This window comes from Musca domestica, unplaced genomic scaffold (genome assembly GCF_030504385.1).
Source record: "Musca domestica strain aabys unplaced genomic scaffold, Musca_domestica.polishedcontigs.V.1.1 37, whole genome shotgun sequence".
In the NCBI taxonomy this organism is placed as follows: Eukaryota; Metazoa; Arthropoda; class Insecta; order Diptera; family Muscidae; genus Musca; species Musca domestica.
The window spans coordinates 5,342,337-5,361,439 of NW_026712321.1; the positions used below are offsets into that span (position 1 = coordinate 5,342,337).

The following is a 19,103-nucleotide window of genomic DNA, read 5'->3' on the forward strand; positions in this document are numbered from 1 at the left end:
TGTGTAGAGTTTCCAACATAAGTCGCTTTTGGTAGTTTTTCTCGCACTGTAGCACTCTCACTCTCTCTAATTCTGGATGATGTTGTTCGGTGGCACAGTGGGTAGAAAGTGCTGTTTTCTGTGTTGTGATTGATGACCTGTTTTTAATGTCTGATTTGTGTCCGGATAACCGTGTTTTTAATTTGTTTTTTGTTGTCCCGATGTAATATTTTTGACATTTTTCATTTTCGTTGCCGTTGCATTTTATTTTGTATATTAAATTTGATTTGTCCATAGTGTCTATTTTTGGTTTTAATTGAGTAAATAGTTTTTGTAACGTATTGTAGGTTTTTGGCGCAATTGAGTAATTGTTGTCTTCATAACATTTGGAGTTTTTAAAGCGTTCGGAAAGTCCGGGTATATAAGTGACCGATTTATAGCATTTATTTTGTTTTTCCGTAGTTTGTCGCTTTTTATTATTTTTATAGTATTGATTTATTAAAATATTTATGGTTTTTAAAGGGAAACTATTTTTAGTCAATATTGAAGTTATTTTCTTTATGTTTTCTGTATGAAATTCTTTGTCGCTAATATTTAACACGCGATTGATAAAGTTCGATGCCGTGTTCATTATTATTGTCTTTGGGTGTTTCGAATGAAAATTGACTAATCTCCCCGATGCCGTAGGTTTCTGGTACCAATTCGTCCGTATTGTGTTTTCTTTCCTTGTTATTAATAAATCTAAGTATGGAAGTTGGCCATTGCTTTCTTTTTCTATGGTAAACTTAATGCGATGATCGTAGCTATTGAATATTGTCAGTAAATTGTTTATTGCACTTAATTTAGTAATTCCAAAAAGGTCGTCAACGTATTTTGTCAGAAACTTAGGTCTAATATCACAGATTTCCATACATCTATCCAATAGTTCTTCCATCACAATATCGGCTACTATCGGAGATGCTGCGGACCCCATGGGAAGACCTTTCCTTTGTTGATAAAAGTTATTCTTATATCTAAAATAACGGTTATCACAGATGCAAAATTTAAGTATTTTTATGAATAAACTCTTTGAGATTTTTGTCACTGGTTCTAGGTCTTTCCATTTTTCTTCTATTATTTTCAATGCTAGTTCGACTGGAACACTTGGGAAAAGGGAAACCACATCGAGTGAAAAGAAGCTCTCGTCATCCTGAATATTTGTTTCCTTTATTCGTTCTTTGAATTGTTTGGAGTTTTTTACATTATATTTTGAATTAATCGTAAGTTGATTGAGTATGGACGTTATATACCTGCATAGTTTTGTTGAAGGTGCATTGATTGATGAGCATATGGGACGGAGTGGATGCCCTTCTTTGTGAATTTTAGGTAAACCGTAAATTCTCGGGGCAACGGCCGTGTCTGTTTTCATATTTTTCTTTTCCCTTTCGTTAATAAAACCATTTTTAAATAATTCGTCAACTAGTTCGTTGTTTTTCTTTTGTAGTTTGTATGTAGGGTCCGAGCTTACTCGCTTATATGTCATTATGTCATTTACTATTGTGTCCATCTTCTTATCGTAATCTAATCTTTTCATGGCGACCGTTGTATTGCCTTTGTCTGCTTCCAATATAATTATGCTTTTATTTTCTTCCATAAATTTTCTAGTTTGTTTTACTGTGCATAAATAGTATTTTTCTCTTTCCGATAGTTGATGTTTGTTCATGTGATTCTCTATCATTGATGTGAAGTTGTTTCTCGCTATCTCCTGATTCTCTTTGTTTCCAATGGTTTTTATGCAGTCTTCTCCGTCCGCTATGTATTTGAGTAGAGGGAACTCTTCTTTTGTATGTGGAAGAGCAAACTTTTTACCATGTGAGAGTAGCCAGTTTACTTCATCGGGTATTTCTGTGTCAGTTAAGTTTACGAACCAGTGTTTGTTGTGTTGTATTTCCAGCTCTTGCTTCTGTTGTTCTTGTAAAGCTTTGAATTTCTTTTTGTGTTTTTCTTTTATGTCTCTAAACGTCTTTTTTGATATTTCATTTTCACATTCAAAGAACTTATTTGCATCATTTTCCGACAATATTTGTTTTATATACTCCCTTGTTGTGTCTATTTTATTATTGTTTATTTTTTTCAGTTCGTGTTTTTGTTTAATCAATAAGTTTAAGATCTTTTTATGAAAATTCCCTATGTAGACCTTTAATCTATTTTGTAGTTGTATTGGTACTCCTTCGTTTGTTTCAAATATTTTGTTAATGTTTTTGGTCGCGTTTTTTATAAAGTTGGGCGTTATTCCAGATCTTCTGCATTTAATTAAAAATATTGTTGTGGAGTTGGTGTTTAGTTGTTTGTCACATTCATTTATTGGAAGCAGACAAAGGCAATACAACGGTCGCCATGAAAAGATTAGATTACGATAAGAAGATGGACACAATAGTAAATGACATAATGACATATAAGCGAGTAAGCTCGGACCCTACATACAAACTACAAAAGAAAAACAACGAACTAGTTGACGAATTATTTAAAAATGGTTTTATTAACGAAAGGGAAAAGAAAAATATGAAAACAGACACGGCCGTTGCCCCGAGAATTTACGGTTTACCTAAAATTCACAAAGAAGGGCATCCACTCCGTCCCATATGCTCATCAATCAATGCACCTTCAACAAAACTATGCAGGTATATAACGTCCATACTCAATCAACTTACGATTAATTCAAAATATAATGTAAAAAACTCCAAACAATTCAAAGAACGAATAAAGGAAACAAATATTCAGGATGACGAGAGCTTCTTTTCACTCGATGTGGTTTCCCTTTTCCCAAGTGTTCCAGTCGAACTAGCATTGAAAATAATAGAAGAAAAATGGAAAGACCTAGAACCAGTGACAAAAATCTCAAAGAGTTTATTCATAAAAATACTTAAATTTTGCATCTGTGATAACCGTTATTTTAGATATAAGAATAACTTTTATCAACAAAGGAAAGGTCTTCCCATGGGGTCCGCAGCATCTCCGATAGTAGCCGATATTGTGATGGAAGAACTATTGGATAGATGTATGGAAATCTGTGATATTAGACCTAAGTTTCTGACAAAATACGTTGACGACCTTTTTGGAATTACTAAATTAAGTGCAATAAACAATTTACTGACAATATTCAATAGCTACGATCATCGCATTAAGTTTACCATAGAAAAAGAAAGCAATGGCCAACTTCCATACTTAGATTTATTAATAACAAGGAAAGAAAACACAATACGGACGAATTGGTACCAGAAACCTACGGCATCGGGGAGATTAGTCAATTTTCATTCGAAACACCCAAAGACAATAATAATGAACACGGCATCGAACTTTATCAATCGCGTGTTAAATATTAGCGACAAAGAATTTCATACAGAAAACATAAAGAAAATAACTTCAATATTGACTAAAAATAGTTTCCCTTTAAAAACCATAAATATTTTAATAAATCAATACTATAAAAATAATAAAAAGCGACAAACTACGGAAAAACAAAATAAATGCTATAAATCGGTCACTTATATACCCGGACTTTCCGAACGCTTTAAAAACTCCAAATGTTATGAAGACAACAATTACTCAATTGCGCCAAAAACCTACAATACGTTACAAAAACTATTTACTCAATTAAAACCAAAAATAGACACTATGGACAAATCAAATTTAATATACAAAATAAAATGCAACGGCAACGAAAATGAAAAATGTCAAAAATATTACATCGGGACAACAAAAAACAAATTAAAAACACGGTTATCCGGACACAAATCAGACATTAAAAACAGGTCATCAATCACAACACAGAAAACAGCACTTTCTACCCACTGTGCCACCGAACAACATCATCCAGAATTAGAGAGAGTGAGAGTGCTACAGTGCGAGAACAACTACCAAAAGCGACTTATGTTGGAAACTCTACACATAATGAATACTCCAACATCACAACGAATAAACTACAAAACAGACACAGAGAATCTAGCAAACAGTTACAGACATCTGATTAGAAAAATAAACAAAGATATACAATAAGAAGGGAATGCTGCAGTGACAAAACAGATGGCAGCAACACAAGGTCGGCGTCGAAGCTCAGCGATATTTTGTAAAATTTTGTTATATGTTTAAACAGTATTGTTCCTGATGATGTCTTCCGTTGGAGGACGAAATATCGAAAATAATAAATAATTAAACAACAACAAAGACCTCGAGCTCATTTTTTATTAAATTTGAATTTGTAAAAATAATAATAATACTAATAATAATAATAATAATAATAATAATAATAATATAATATAATATAATAATATAATAATAATAATAATAATAATAATAATAATAATAATAATAATAATAATAATAATAATAATAATAATAATAATAATAACAATAATAAAAATAATAATAATAATAATAATAATATCAATAATAATAATAATAATACTAATAATAATAATACTAATAATAATAATAATAATAATAATAATAATAATAATAATAATAATAATAATAATAATAATAATAATAATAATAATAATAATAATAATAATAATAATAATAATAATAATAATAATAATAATAAAAAATTATTTATAAACTTCGTCTATAAAAAAAATATTAAAAAAATATATTATACAGGGTGAGATAAAAAAAAACTGCAACAAAGTCAAACGCCATATTTTAAATTTTTTTTTTTACGTTTTTTGTTTGAAAGAAAAATTTTTTGGAAATAGCATCAAATTTTAGAATAAGTTTAGTTTTGTTCGAATTGGTCACCTTTGCCACGAATTATGGCCTTCAATCCGTCACACGCTGCCCGAATGTTGCTCTGCGGTATTTTGGCCCATTCCGAGCGAAGCGCTTGCTTGAGGTGATCGACACTTTGGTATTTTTTAGTGCCAACCTTGCTTTTCAAAATACCCCAGACACAATCCTCCAACGGATTGGTATCCGGAGATTTTGCTGGCCATTGTGCGCTGGAAATGAAGCGAGGAACCTCATTTTGTAACCATTCTTAGGTGGTGCGTGCTGAGTGCGATGCTGTTGAGTCCTGTTGGAATGTCCAAGGTCTGAGGCCAAAATGTTTGCGTGTCCAAGGCTTTAATCACCCTCCAGAATATTTTCGCAATAATATTCGGCATTTATTCTGATGCCACAGTCGTTTAATACGAGCGGAGAGCGACCATCGGCTGTTATGGCGGTTCACACCATGGTGGGCGCTTGAGTTCTGGTGGCCAACCGAAGGTGCACATTTTCAGCTGACCTCTTTGGCAAGTAAACACGATCATTTTTTTGTTTACAAACTGTTGGACAACGAATGTTTTCTCATCGGAGAAAACCAAATTCGGCAGTTCACCACTTTCGGCCATGCGTAGCAACTCTTTAGCTCTTTTGAGTCTATTTTCTTTCTGTTGCGGTGTAAGTTCTTGCACTTTTTGGAATTTCAATGGCTTTGCCCGAGCTCATTTTATTAATATTTGCTGAATGGAATATTGCGACATGTTCAGCTCTCGAACCATTTTTCGGCCACTGCGACGACGCGGGTTTCGATCAAGTCTGGCGTTTGACTTTGTTGCCGTTTTTTATCTCCCCATGTATAATATTGTATTATTATATAATAATGTATTAATAGAAAAACTATAAAATAATTTTTTTTTATAAAAAAAAAAAACATTTTTATCAAGTGAAAATAAGAAAAGGTAGTTATAATAAAAAAATATTACTATTATTGCTATTCTTATTTATTTCTTTCATTATTTTTCCCTCCAAAAAATTAAAAAAAAAAACACCCATCAACAAGTTTTCCATTTTTTGTATATTTCTTCGTTTTTGTTTTGCTTTTTCTCTTACAATTATTAATCCAAAAATTTTGAATACATACAAAAAAATATTGAGACAATTGTTTTTGTTTTTAAATAGTATTTTTTTAAGGTTGTGTGAAATTTTAATGATTTTTTTTTATTAGGATGTTGTAGTACGTTTACAGTAGAGCATAAACCCGGTATAAACTCCTTTATGAGGATTTATTTTAGTAAAAGAAATTGCATTTAAATAAAAATCTATTTAAATCCCCGCGGCTTACTAAATCCATTTAAATGTAAACGTACTATTAGCTTTGCAAAGAAGATCGTTTCATTCATTCGTTAAATAGGGAGTGTTGCCATATATGAAAAACGATACATTAACGATGGCAATGCTCTCAATTGTTCAACGTCTTCTCTATACGTCTGTCTGAGAAAGTCTTAAAGTGGACAGAAACACAATGAAGCTGTTACTCAAGGCCATTGGATCAGGAAGCTGTTTATTGAAAAAAAGATCAAATCTCAGGGAAGAGATAAAGATCGTTTCTGATTTAATTCATATGCTCGAGTTGAAATACTACAATTAAAATTAGTTTCAAAGCCACACAAATGCTGACTTTGGCTCTCCTTCTCTCGCTCTCTCTCCCTTCCATGGGACCAATTTTGCAAGCAACCAACGTAGAGTGGCGTTGCCAACCATTTCACAGGTAAGTAGAGAACTGAAGTTGAAAAGTAATTATGGTTTTCTTATTTTATTTTAGAATTTAGATTGCTGTGTCAAGCTTTTTGTGAAAAAGATGTGTATGAATGTTAAGGGGGTTGTGATCGACACACTACATCTCCAGACGAATCGTAAATTGCAACGTGAATATGAGGGACGAATGGAATTTTAAGAAACTCTATTAGAACGACAGTATTAGATAAAGGGATTCGAATAAAATGTGAGGAGCTCTCAAAAAAAAAAAAAAAAAAAAATTGAATTGAATTGAATATAAGAATCTCCAAGAAGGGTCGAATAAGACTTGAGAAACTTTATTAAGTTGTCAATTTTAATGTCAGTAGCTCCAAGATGGATCTCTGGAAGTCCGAAAAGAATATGAACAAGTCCTGAAGAATTGTTCGAAAAGAAGGAGGTATTTTCGAAGTACAAAGATAATATAAAAAGCTGAAATCTTTTAAGATCTTCGAAGGAAGTATGGGGTGATTTGAAGACGTCCGAATGCAAGAAAAAGAAACTGGGTCGAATATGAGGACCTTGTGAGAGGTGGGATTAAAATAAAACAAGTTTGGTTAAAGGTACCAAAAGAATATATTTGATAAGATGCCAATTATAGTATCAGGAACTCTATCTGTGGACGAATTGTAAAGAGCAACGAGAACGTGGAGGTCCGCATGGATTTTCAGGAACTCTATCATCACAACATTATTGGACTAAGAGGTTTGAATAATGTGTGAAGAACTCTTCAAGAAATGAATGGATAAGGATTTCCCAGAAGGCCGGACGGGATTTGAGAAAAATTATTAAGGTGCCAAATATATCAGGAGATCGTGAGAGGCTCGAATTAAATATGGGGAGGACATTGGAAGTCCGAAAAGAAAATTAACAACTTTATAAGCGTCCGAAAATAAAAATGTTTTTAAAAATGAAAATATAATAAAAAGAGGCCGAGGGAGAAATCTATCTTCAGATGAAACGAAAGAAGCATAGTGAACAGAAAGGCTCAAATAGGACATGAGAAATGTGCTAAGGTATTAATTATAATATCAGGAGCTCCTCAGAGCTTCTAATGAAATGAGTGGAGGTCATTGGAAGTACGAAAACAAAATATATACAACTTTTTAGGTGATCGAAAAGAAGGAGGCTTTTAGATGCGCAAAAATAAATATAAAGAGCCTTGAAAGCTTCCAATGAAATATGGGGAGGTTTTTAGGAGATCCGAATTTCCGGAAAAAAGTGTGAATAGATTATGAAGAGCTCGTAAGAGGTGGAATTAAAATGTAACAATTTTGTACGAAGAGAATTTATATTGAGTTCAAAATACAAAATAAAGAGATCTCCGAATTTTTTTAGAGTTCTAAATACAAAATAAGGAGATCTCGGGAATTTCCAACGGTGAAAGGAAGCTAAAAAAATATTTATATCCAATTAAAAGAAAAGAAGGTAGATTAGGAACATTTAAATGATGTTACGGAATTGCAGAAATATTGTATGAGGAGCATAGTGAATTTTAAAAATTTCCTAATTCGAAAAATCAAAAAACCACAAAAATAAATGGAAATTAATAAGCACCGAAGTACTTCAAATCCTTTGGATGAAATCGAGATTCAAACTTAAGTCTTTAGATTTTTAACAAATTTCGAGAAAATGCTAAACGGAATAGAAAAATCTTCAAAGTCCTTCGAACTAAAGATTTCAAAATGAAATAAAAAATTAGTAGAAAACCATATGAAGTTCAGAAAAGAGAGAAGCTCTCAAGAGATTCATAAACATCATCGAAAAATTATTGAATTCGTGAATATTTAAGGAAAATGACTCTGTCTCTGCCAGTTCACTGCTCTTATTGCCACCTGAAATGATGTTGCCACTTGTCTTCTCAGTATTGGGATTTATTCGTGTTGAATAAACCTCTTCATTGTGTTTCAGCCTCTTTATTTCTTTTCCTAAATTTTTGTTTTCTCTATTTTTTTTTCAATAACATAATTAATGTTAACAATTTAGTTTTGATTTTACGTTGAGCATTTGTTTACAGATTTATGAGCTAATATTTTTTTTTCTCTTAAATTTTAATATTTTTTATAGAAAAAAAAAAATACATTTTGTGCTTAGTCTCAGTTTTGTATTTTGGTATGCAATATTGAGGTGGAGGACCAATCGAAGGTTGAAATCATTTTCAAATTTTTGAGATTTTAAGGTAGAAATAGAGTAGATAAATAGCTCCTTTTTCATTACTTCTCGTTTGGCCTTCCATCCCCAGCTAATGTCGGTGAGCAAGTTTCCAACAGTTTTTTTGATGAGTATGTCTTGATATTACATTTAAATATTTAGTTTAGAAATGTGTTCTTAAATATATATTCTTTTACTTTTACTAAATGACTAGAAAAATATTTATATATAAATATGAATATATATATGATTTTTATAAATATTACTAAGAAAAACTATAACAAATTAATATAAGTTCTTGTCAATGTGAACTACCGAAATTACTTCGAAAAAAAAAACACAAATCTTTGGTTCGAAGCCTTCAGTGTATGCTCACCCTTTCAATATTAGTTAACTAGCGAGCATTGTATGGAGTTATATAGTGGATGGAAATGAAGTGGAACCAGAAATCGGAGAAAGAAAAAATGGTCTACGAATCGAATCTATTTTTGTAAGTTCCAGAGAAGTTTCAAAAGCGAGGTTAGGCTCATTATTGCGAAAGGTGGAAAGGTTTTACTGGTAAAAATTCATGAGAATCTTTAATTGGGCGCCATTTTATTTTTTTGTCAGGATTTCACAATGTTCACAAGGAGGAGAAAATTAAGCAGATATATACTAAATAAGTAAAAAACAGCATGTTCGGCCGGGCCGAATTTTGAATACCAGGCCAACATTTGGAACAATTGTGGGAATTTTCAAAAAAAAAAAAAAAAAATAAATAAATAAATAAATAAATAAATAAAATAAAAACCATTAAAAATTCTGTTAGAATCTTAAAAATACCGTATAAAGCCGTTATATTGGGATCTATACGAAGACGTGGACCTGCATAAGCAACTCTCGCCATAGGCCATTACAATATTCAAATACGAAATTTGAAAAAAAATCTGGCGAATAATGTCGCTAAAATCGTCAAATATAGACAGGTACCGATATATGGGTCCTATACCAAGACCTGGACCTGCATAGACAATTTTCTGTCATAGGCTGTAGTTCCCATAACGAACTTCAAATACCAATTTTGAAACAATTCCGGTGAATAATGTCGCTAAAATCATCAAAATACCGAATATAGGGAGGTACCGTTATATGGGTCCTATACCAAGACCTGGACCTGCAGAGGCAATTTTCTTTCACAGGCTGTAGTATCCATTACGAATTTCAAATACGAAATTTGATATAACTCCGGAGAATATTGTCGGGAAAATCATCAAAATACCGAATGTAGGGAGATACAGATATATAGGGGGCCTATACGAAGACCTGGACCTGCATAGACAATTTTCTGTCACAGGCTGTAGTACCTATTAGAAACTTCAAACACAAACTTTTAAATAATTCCGGTGAATATTGTACCTAAAATCGTCAAAATACCGAATATTGGGAGGTATAGATATATTGGACCTATTCGTAGACCTGAACCTGCATAGACATTTTTCTGTCACAGGCTGTAGCACCTATTAGGAACATCAAATATGAAATTTTAAACAACTCCGGTGAGTAATGTCGCTAAAATTATCAAAATACCGAATATAGGGAGGTACCGTAATATGGGGGCTATACGAAGACCTGGAACTGCGTAGACAATTTTCGGTCACAGGCTGTAGTACCTATTAGGATCTAAAAATACGAAATTTCAAACAATTTCGGTGAAAATTTTACCTAAAATCGTCAAAATACCGAATATTGGGAGGTACAGATATATTGGGCCTATTCGTAGACCTGAACCTGCACAGACAATTTTTTGGCATATGCTATAGTTCCCATTACGAACTTCAAATACCAAATTTGAAAGAATTTCGGTGAATAAATTCCCTAAAATCATCAAAATACCGAATATAGGGAGGTACCGATAGATGGCGCATATACGAAGACCTGGACCTGCATAGACAATTTTCTGTCACAGGCTGTAGTACCCATTATGGACCCTAAATACGAAATTTGAAATAACTCCGGTGAATAATGTAGGTAAAATCATCAAAATACCGAATATAGGGAGGTACCGATATATGGGGCCTATACGAAGACCTCGAGCTGCATAGACAATTTTATGTCACAGGCTGTAGTACTTATTAGGAACTCTAAATACGAAATTTGAAATAACTCCGGTGAATAATGTCGGTAAAATCGTCAAAATATCGAATATAGCGAGGTACCGTTATATGAAGGCTACACGAAGACGTGGACCTGCATAGATAATTTTCTGTCACAGGCTGTAGTAGCTATTAGGAACTCTAAATATAAAATTTGAAAGAAATCGGTTGATGTTATGTCGCTAAAATCATCAAAATACCGAATATCGGGGGTACCTTGTGTGCGGTCTATACAAAGACGTGGACCTGCACAGACAATTTTCTGTCTTAGGCTGTAGTATCCGTTACGAACTTCAAATACCAAATATGAAACAATTCCCGTGGATGATGTCTCTAAAATCATCAAAATACCGAATAAAGGGAGGGGGGGGGGGGGTGTACCGTTGTATGGGGTCTATACCAAAAGATGGACCTACATGGCCCATTTTCAATACCAAAAGTCCTGCAGACATAATATACATTTGAGTAACATTTTATCAACCTACTTCAATTCGTTCGGAAGCTAGAGTGATTTCCACAGACGGACAGACGGACGGACATTGCTAAATCGACATAGAATTTTATGCTGATTAAGAATATATATACTTTGTGGGGTCGAGGTGTTACAAACGGAATGACAAACTTAATATACCCTCCATGCTATAGTGGAGGGTATAAAAATACATGAGGATTTTCGATTGGGCGCCATTTGATTTTTGCCGGATTGCAAAAAAAAGGCCATTATATAATATACATTTTTAGTGCGAAATTCGCGTTGGGCGCCACTTGGAATTGGCACGGAAAATATCATAATTAAAATAAAATTCATTAAAAATTTCATTTCACCTTCAAAGCCAAAGAGAAATTGGAAAAAAATGTTGTTAATGAGAATTAAGCGCAAATCCTGAAAGTGGCCACGTTGGGCGCTAGTTGAAATTTTCAAGGTTAAAATCAATGAAATTTGGGTCAGAGTGTTTAATCACATTGAAATAAGTTTGCTTATGTTATTATAAACCCACTTTAAGAAATTCCTGATAATACACGTTGGGCGCCATTTTCATTTATGCCCAAAATTCCCACCATTAAGTCTCAAAAAAATTCAGAAGTCTTTATAGAGAAAAGAAAAAGATTAGCTACATGCAGATTCCGATTCTGTGATATTTTTATAAGTCGTATATATATCTTCAGATCCCATATAATCATAAAATTTAAATTCTATGTCCACCCACTTCTGTTTTTTTGAGCTTAACATCAAAATAATTTAGGTCCGTGGTTTTCCTCACATTAAAATAAGTTTAATAATGTTATTATAAACTCATTTTAAGAAATTCCTGAAATTTTACGTTGGGCGCCATTTTAATTTGTGCTGTGATTACAGCTCAAAAAGAGGAGAAATTGCACCTGGCGTTTTAAATTAAGGTTAAAATTTATGAAATATTGTTCAGAGTTTTTTTTTGTGTTGAAATCACACATTGGGCGCCATTTCATTTTTTGACAGAATTTCAGCCTTAAATCGAGGAGAAATTGCATTTGGCGTTGCTTAAAACAAAAATGAATCACATATAAACCTCAGAAAACATTTTTTGATATGGAACCCACGTTGGGCGCCATTTCATATTTCCGATATATGTTTCAAAACAAAGTAGAGGTGCAATAAAATTCATCATATACTCCACATTCTATGTCTCACTATTTAAGTTCCCTTCATCTCCATCCACTTCTGTTTTCGAGATAACTTAATACTAAATAGAAACATTTATGATTTTTTTGTTCTTAATTTGATTTTTAGTTGTTTTTTTTTTCTTTTTTGGTTCTTTGTACATCATTTTTTCATTTTTAAGTTTTGTTTTTGTTTCTTGGTTTGGTTTTAATTTTGATTTTTATTTTTCAATTCTATGCAAAATAGTTAAGGCAACTGGTCTGAAATTATTTTCCAAAAATAATAGCATTTGATTTTTTTTTTTTAAAAATAACATTTATAAAAATATCTTTGTTGTTGTTAGCAAAAGAGGCTTTGGTTTTTAGAGTGTCCATTTGAAACCAATTTTACTGTGTATGTGTGTGTACTTATGCTAAATTATTGGGGGAAATGTTATGGAGATATTGAAATAATGTTGAGAGGCTTGTGTTGAAACTTAGCCTGGGAAGATTAAAAAAAAAAGAAAAAAAAAATTGCAATCAAAGTCCCTGAAGATATTGGAAACTGAAATGACAATTTTCGGTACTAATTTTTTATGAGATTTTCAGTTTCATTTGAATTATATAGTTCAATGATCTTTTAGGGGCTTACATTGGGCGCCATTTAATTTTTTTCAATTAAAAAAGGGGAAAAGATATATAAACCTAAATTAAATTAACATGGAAATCCAGATTGATATAAAGGCAGTCATGTAATTATAAATTAGTAACCTTTTGAGGGAATATTACGAAAATTCACGTTGGGCGCCATTTGAAAATTTAAAGGTTAATATCAAAGAAATTTGGCTTAGTGCGTTTTTATTTTTTGAAGAGTTCTTGAAATATCACACTGGGCGCCATTTCAATTATGTTAAACATGTTAAAGGCATTAATATATTTCGAAATTAGAAACATTTGGTGTGAAATCCACGTTGGGCGCCATTTGTAAATTTCAATGTTAAGATAAGAAAACAATTGGGTCAGTGTTGTTTTGCATATTGAAATAAATTCATTAATTCAAATAAAACATATATTTTTACAAATTCTTGAAATTTCACGTTGGGCGCCATTTCATGATTTCACCTTCAAAGCCTGGAAGAAATTCCAATTGGCGGCGCTTTTAAAGTTAAAATCTAAGAAATTTCGGTCAGCGGGTTTCCTCAACTCGAAACTATTTGGATAAAATAATCAAACACTTGTTTTAAGAAATATCCGAAATTTTACGTTGAGTGCCAATTTTATTTATTGTGGAATTAACCCCCCCCCCACAAAAAAAAACCGAAGTGATATTGCCATTGGCGTTGATCTAAATAATAATTTAGCAATTTCAAATTTTAGAATTTTTCTTTAATTTGTGCAAGCAGAGTTTGGTATGAAGTTATGAAATCCGCGTTGGGCGCCATTTAAGTTTTTTTTTTTAATTTAAAATTAAATTTTGGACAGCTGTTTTTCTAACATTGAAACAAGTTCGATAATGTTGTAATAAATCAAATTTAAGAAATTCCTGAAATTTCACGTTGGGCGCCATTTTGATTTATGCCGGAATTTTGCCCAACAGAGGAGAGACATTGTCATTGGCATCGATTTAAATGAAAATGAAGCAATTTAAAATTTTAAAAATTTCCTAAAATATGGGTATCCAATATTTTGAAAGAATTTATGAAATCCACTTTGGGCGCCACTTGAAATTTATAAGGTTAGGATCAAAGAAAATCGGGTCAGCCGTTTTTCTCACATTGAAATAAGTTCGATAATGTTATTATAAACTCATTTCAAGAAATTCCAGGTTTTTCTCGTTGGGCGCCATTTCATTTATGCCGGAATTTTAGTTCCAAAAAAAGAGAGGAGAAATTACCCTTGGGGTCCATTTGAATGAAAATGAAGCAATTTAAAATTTTAAAAATTTCCTAAACTTGACTATCCAATATTTTGAAAGAATTTATGAAATCTACGTTGGGCGCCACTTGAAATTTTTTAAGTTAGGATCAAAGAAAATCGGGTCAGCCGTTTTTCTCACATTGAAATAAGTTCGATAATGTTATTACAAACTCATTTCAAGAAATTCCTGATTTTTCACATTGGGCGCCATTTCATTTATGCCGGAATTTTCGTTCCAAAAAAAAAGAGAGGAGAAATTACCCTTGGGGTAAATTTGAATGAAAACTAAGCAATTTTAAACTTTGGAAATGTCCTTAACTTGGATACCCAATATTTTGGAAGAATTTATGAAATCCACGTTGGGCGCCACTTGAAGTTTTTAAGGTTAGGATCAAAGAAAATCGGGTCAGCCGTTTTTCTCACATTGAAATAAGTTCGATAATGTTATTATAAATTAAATTTAAAAAATTCCTGAAATTTAACGCCATTTTGATTTATGCCTAAACTTCTGCCCAAAAAAAAAAAAAACGAAAAAACCTTAGCGGCGATTTAAAAAAAATAAGACAATTAAAAATTTTAAAAATTTCCTAAACTTTTCGTAAGCAATTAGATAAAATAATTAAACAATTGTTTTTAAGAAATTTCTAAAATTTCATGTCGGGCGCCGTTTTAAATTATGCCTGAATTTCCGCCCCCAAAAAAGAGGAAAAATTACCATTAACGTTGATTTAAATGAAAATTTGGGAATTTTAAAATGCCTTTTTTTAAAATGCCTTAACTTGAGTATGTAGGGCTTCAAATGAAGTTATGAAATTTACGTTGGGCGCCATTAACGTTTTTTATGGTTAAAATCAATGAAATTTGGGTAAGCGGCTTTAAGAAATTTCTTATATTTCACGTTGGGCGCCATTAATTTATGCCCAAAAAAGGATGTCTTAACTTGAGTACGCAGAGTTTCGTTAGAACTTTGAAATTTACGTTGGGCGCCATTTAAGCTATTGAAAGTTTGAATATCAAAGAAATTTGGGTTAGTGGTTTTCCTGACATTGCAATAAGTTCGATAAAATAATTAAAAACATATTTTCAAAAAAAATCTGATATTTCACGTTGGGCGCCATTTTAATTTTTGATGGGATTTCAGCTCGAAAAAGACGAGAAATTGAAGATTAAGGTTAAAATCTATAAAATTTTGTTCAGCGTTTTTTACCCACATTGAAATAAAGCTCATATTAAGATTCATTCCTAAAAATTCCTGAAATCCCACATTGGGCGCCATTTTAATTTTTTTACGGGATATTAGCTCAAAAAAGTGGAGAAATTGCGGAAGGCGTTTCGGATTAAGGTTAAAATCTAGGAAATTTTGTTCAGCGTTTTTTCCTCACAATAAAAAATAAGTTAGATAAAATAATTAAACAGATATTTTCAAAAAAATTCTGATATTTCACGTTGGGCGCCATTTTAATTTTTAATGAGATTTCAGCTCGAAAAAGACGAAAAATTGCAAATTAAGGTTAAAATCTATAAAATGTTGTTCAGCCTTTTTACCCACATTGAAATAAATCTCATATTAAGATTCGATCCTAAAAATTCCTGAAATCCCACAGTGGGCGCCATTTTAATTTTTTTTGCGGGATTTCAGCTCAAAAAAATTGGAGAAATTGCGGAAGGCGTTGCAGAATAATCTTAAAATGTATGGAATTTTTTTCCTCACATTAAAATAGAGGTCATATCGAAATTATAAACTCAAATCCTAACAATTCTTGAAATCACATATTGGGCGCCATTTCATTTTTGGCAGAGTTCCAGCCTCAAATCGAGGAGAAATTGCAATTAGCGTTGCTTTAAATGAAAATTAATCACATATATACCTTAAAAACATCTTTTTTTTTGATATGGAACCCACCTTGGGCGCCATTACATGTTTTCGATATTTCTTTCAAACAAAGTAGAGGTGAAATAAATGTCATGATATACTCCATATAGGGCACCATTTGATGGGTGAAATTCCAACATCCCAGAGTTCTAGAAAAAAAATTATAAAAATTGTAGCTCAGTTCCGGAACCTGCATGGATCTACTATTTTTGCAATTTTTTTTTTCTCGTAGTAAAAATTTTTAAATTTTTGCAGTTCTTGCAGGAACAGACCCTGTGTTATAAATTGAGCAATTGTTTTTCTTTGTGGAACATTGAGATTAGATATTAATAAGACATGAATTCGCATCCGCCGAAGCATTAAAATATTTACAGAAAAAACAATTTAACAATCAGACTTCTAACATAAACTCCCTGTCGGGCAGCTGTTTATGCTCCGTTTGTGTGTGTGTAGTTCTGTGTGGACTCTAAATACTAGGGTATTAACAAAATAAAACCTATTTCAAAACAAATTTGTATCCTTAACCTAATCTAACTTAATTCTCTACGATCTTCGTGATCTTCGTGACGTCGCATTCGCCGCCGTTATAAGCTCTATCTCTTTCGTGTACACGATTCTCCTCCCCCATTCACTCGCACGCTATTTTGCCATCGAAACTGCTCAGGGCAATGGCAAAGGCCTGCATGGCACACAACGGATAACGATAGTCCATGGTGAAGACATCCTCTGAGGTGCGACCGAATTGCATGACAATATATTCGGGATCGGAATCGTGTACCAACTGGAAATTTTTAACGGATGCCTGGGTAACGCGACCATGGAAATTCAAGACATATGATTGGGTTTCATCGTTCCAGACGGGTGTTTTGTTGTGCAGTTCGACGATGTTGTCCAAGTGCTGGGAAATAAAGAGGAAAATTCGAATGATTCGTTTTAAGGTTTAAAATTTCAGTGTGTGAACCCACCTTGCTTTTCCACAAATCCATAATACCTTGTTGTTTTGGGTCCGCTGAGCTGATTTTCACACGTTGATCATCCTCCGTCATGCCAGGCAGTATAACAGTCATGTTGCGTGGTCCTTTGAAGCCCAAAATGTTGGTGTCCTTTGGAAAAAAAATTAAAAATATTTTAGAGTTCAAAATCTATAAAATTAGTAGTTTTTGCAATTTTAAACACATTTTGAGAAAATTTAGCGTTGGGCGCCATTTTATTAATGCCGTGATTTTTGCTTAAAAATGTGTATAAATGCCAGCTAGCGTTTTTTTTTTTTATTGAAAATAAAGCAAATAGAAATGTTAAAAATATTTTTCATATGTGCCCCACGTTGGGCGCCATTAAATATTTTACATATTTGTGATGTTAGACAGAGACAAACAATCAATCTTCAGTCATAGATGTCTTTCACGAGAATACAGTAGTAGATGGCTGCAAAGAGAGCTTCAAATTGGAAAAAGAGAAGCCCGGAGTGGGAACTTTTGGTACAAAGAGAACACCAAAGAGAGCTTAAGTTAGAGATCTTAAGGCTTTTGCGAGTATACAGAAGTAAATGGTTATAAAGAGAGCATTGATTGGAGAAAGAACAACCTGAAGTGGGAAATTTTTTCTACAAAGAGAACGCTAAAGAGAGTTTAAGTTCGAAAGTGGACGACCATTGCGGAGTCTTCACCAAAAAAAAAAAAAAAAAAACAACCGACGGGAGTCAAATTTTATATAGCCATCGCTGAAATAAATGTGTATACGTTGGGCGCCACTTATGTCACACCCTTTTACAGATCCATAGAAAATTGTGAAAGGTCAGGCAAAAATCGAAGCAGATGTTTTTGAAAAAAAAATCACCAAATTTACGTTTGGAGTTTCCTAGAGAAAATTCCTTAAAAAAATAATTGGGAAGGTCCTTAAAAAAATTAAAATACTCGAGGATATCCTTGAGATAAATTCATTAAAAATTCTTCGATTTTTTCTTGAAGGGTCCTTGAAATGAATTCTTCAAAAACAAATTGACGATTATTTTTCAAAAGGACCTTTAGAAAATTATTTAAAATATTAACTATTATTGGTCAACGGATCCTTTGAAAAAAATCTTTACAAATCCGTTATTATTGCTGGTAAGATCCTTAAAAAATAATTGAAAATGTTCGAGAATATCCTTGAGTCAAATTCATTAAAAAATTCTCGATTATTATTCGAAAGTCCTTGAAATAAATTCATCAAAAAAATACACGACAATTGTTCAGATAGTCCTTTGAAAAATACTAAGGATTATTGTTCCAAAGGTCCTTTGAAAAAAACCTTAAAATTCCATAATTTTTGCTTGGTAGGTCCTTAGGAACAATTTATTGAAAATCCTTGGGTATTGTTGAAAATATCCTTGAAATAAATTCATAGAAAAAATCTTCGATTATTAGATGCTTGAAATAAAATAGATCCTAAAAAATCGAAAATTCTTTAAAAATTAACTGTTATTGATCAAAAGCTTCTTTGAAAAAATCTTTAAAAATCCGTCATTGAAATATCCTTGAGTATTGTTGAAAATATCCTCGAGAGAAATTCATTAAAAAATCCTCAATTTTTATTCGGAAGGCCCTTGAAAAAAAATTTTTCAAAAATATCCTCGATTACCATTTGGAGGGTTCTTGAAATAAATTCTTCAAGAAATCAACAATTATTGCTGAGAAGGTCCTTTGTGAAAAACTTAAAAAAAAACGTCATTATTGGTGGGAAAATCCTTTAGAAATATTCATTAAAAATCCTTGAGTATTGTTGAGAATATCCTTGAGATAAATTCATAGAAAAAAATTTTCGATTATTATTTGGAAGGTCTTTGAAATGAACTCTTCCAATAAATCGACGATTATTGTTGGGAAGATCCGTTGGAAAATTCTTTAAAAATACGTCTTATT

General features: G+C 32.2%; 1 protein-coding gene across 1 annotated transcript in view; it reads right to left on the bottom strand.

Annotated features, from left to right (window-relative positions):
• Positions 1-16,656: 16,656 nt before the first annotated feature.
• The window catches only part of LOC101888813 (protein king tubby), a 219,378-nt gene continuing 216,931 nt past the window's right edge, over positions 16,657-19,103 (bottom strand). The window contains exons 4-5 of the mRNA XM_005179474.4: positions 17,169-17,306; positions 16,657-17,101 (exon numbers count right to left, since the gene is read on the bottom strand). Coding sequence (XP_005179531.2) covers positions 16,832-17,101; positions 17,169-17,306 — 408 coding nt within the window. The 3' untranslated portion in view covers positions 16,657-16,831. The remainder of the gene's footprint in view (positions 17,102-17,168; positions 17,307-19,103) is intronic.